This window comes from Lepidothrix coronata, unplaced genomic scaffold (assembly GCF_001604755.1).
Source record: "Lepidothrix coronata isolate B3197 unplaced genomic scaffold, Lepidothrix_coronata-1.0 Scaffold1006, whole genome shotgun sequence".
NCBI classification, from domain to species: domain Eukaryota; kingdom Metazoa; phylum Chordata; class Aves; order Passeriformes; family Pipridae; genus Lepidothrix; species Lepidothrix coronata.
Window position 1 is genome coordinate 5,232 of NW_016691186.1, and position 1,992 is coordinate 7,223.

The 1,992-nt window shown below is 55.7% G+C and overlaps 1 protein-coding gene across 1 annotated transcript in view; it reads left to right on the forward strand.

Annotated features, from left to right (window-relative positions):
• Positions 1–1,798, forward strand: part of NAA40 (N(alpha)-acetyltransferase 40, NatD catalytic subunit) — a 6,432-nt gene extending 4,634 nt beyond the window's left edge. Inside the window, exons 4-5 of the mRNA XM_017840159.1 lie at positions 57–154; positions 1,406–1,798. Coding sequence (XP_017695648.1) covers positions 57–154; positions 1,406–1,541 — 234 coding nt within the window. The 3' untranslated portion in view covers positions 1,542–1,798. The remainder of the gene's footprint in view (positions 1–56; positions 155–1,405) is intronic.
• The last annotated feature ends 194 nt before the right edge of the window (positions 1,799–1,992 follow it).

The window sequence follows — 1,992 nt, forward strand, 5'->3', positions numbered from 1 at the left end:
CGGGGTGAACTGAGCCCGTTTCGGGGTGAACTGAGCCCGTTTCGGGGTGAACTGAGCCCGTTTCGGGGTCCCCCAGCACGCAGATGAAGAAGGTGATGCTGACGGTGTTCAAGCACAACCTGGGCGCGTTCCAGTTCTTCCGGGAGGCCCTGCAGTGAGTGCTGCTGCCCCAAACCCGCCCCTTGTGCCCCCCAAAGGCCCCCCGGGGGGGGTGTAACCCCTGTGGCACCGACTGTCGTTGCAGTGGCCGGGGCCGGGCGCCGCGGGCAGGAGGGGCAGGGGCGGCGACTGAGGTGGGTGCTCGGGACCCCCCCTCGGCACCTCGGCCCCAAGCAGGGGGGCACCCACGGTTGGAGGGGGTTCAACCCCTTTTTTGGAGGGTCAACCCCTTTTTTGGAGGGTTAAACCCCCTTTTTTGGAGGGTCAACCCCTTTTTTGGAGGGTTAAAGCCCCTTTTTTTCAGGGGTTAACCCTTTTTAGGGGGATTTTAAACTGTTTTTTTCAGGGGTTAAATCCCTTTTTTATGGGGGGTTCAACCCCTTTTGTGGGGACTTTAAACCCCTTTTATGGGGGGTTAAACCCCTTTTGTGGGGATTTTAAACCCCTTTTATGGGGGGTTAAACCCCTTTTGTGGGGGGACTTTAAAGCTCTTTTATGGGGGTTAAACCCCTTTTATGGTGATTTTAAACCCCTTTTATAGGGGGTGAAACCCCTTTTATGGGGACTTTAAACCTCTTTTATGGGGGGTTCAACCCCTTTTGTGGGGATTTTAAACCCCTTTCTGGGGGGACTTTAAACCCCTTTTATAGGGGGTTAAACCCCTTTTGTAGGGACTTTAAACCCCTTTTTGGGGGGTTAAACCCCTTTTATGGGGATTTTAAACCCCTTTTATGGGGGGTGAAACCCCTTTTGTGGGGATTTTAAACCCCTTTTTTGGGGGGTTAAACCCCTTTTGTGAGAATTTTTAACCCCTTTTATGGGGATTTTAAACCCCTTTTATGGGGGGTTAAACCCCTTTTGTGGGGACTTTAAACCCTTTTTATGGGGGGTTAAACCCCTTTTGTGGGGACTTTAAACCCCTTTTTGGGGGGTTAAACCCCTTTTGTGGGGATTTTAAACCCCTTTTTGGGGGATTTTAAACCCCTTTTATGGGGGGTTCAACCCCTTTTGTGGGGATTTTAAACCCCTTTCGTGGGGACTTTAAACCCCTTTTTGGGGGGTTAAACCCCTTTTATGGGGATTAACCCCCTTTTTAGGGGGTTTCAAACTCCTGTTTTTTTCGGAGGGTTAAACCTCCTTTCTTCAGGGGGCTCAACTTCCCTTTATTGGGGAGGGGGTTAAGCTCCCTTCGGGGCGTTAACCCCCTTTTTCCAGGGGTTCAGCCCCCTTTCCTGTGCCCCCCCAGGTTCGAGGTGGACCCCACGTCCCCCAGCGTGTCCGGCTGCTGCGGGGACGACTCGTCCTACGAGATCCTGAGCCGCAGCACCAGGTTCGGGGACCCCCACCCCGGGGGGGGCCCCTGCGGGGGCTGCTGCCACTGAGCCCCCAGACCCCGGCATCTCACCCCAAAACACCCCCTGCCCACGGGGGAGTGGCCTGGCCTGCCGGGACCCCCCAGACGGGTGACAAACCCCCCCTCGACCCCCCTAAATGTCTCTGGAGGGGAGGGGGGGGAGCACAGGTGAAGTTTGGGGCCGGAAGGGGCGTTTTGCCCCGTTTTTTTGGGTTTTCGTTCCTTTTTGTTTGTTTTTTCAGCGGGTTTGTTTTTACGTCACGAATAAAGAACGATGGACCTTTGGCTGTGGCTCCTGTTCTCCTCCTCAGTTGCCCCCCGTTGTCCCCCCAGTTCCCTGCTGGGGGCAATAATGTACCCTGGGGGCGTGGCCTGGGCTCAAGGGGTGGGGCTTGGCTATCGGGGGCGCGGCCTGTGAGGGGGCGTGTCTTATGCACGGGGAGGGGTTACACTGAGAGGAAGGTGCGGTTTCAGCGGTG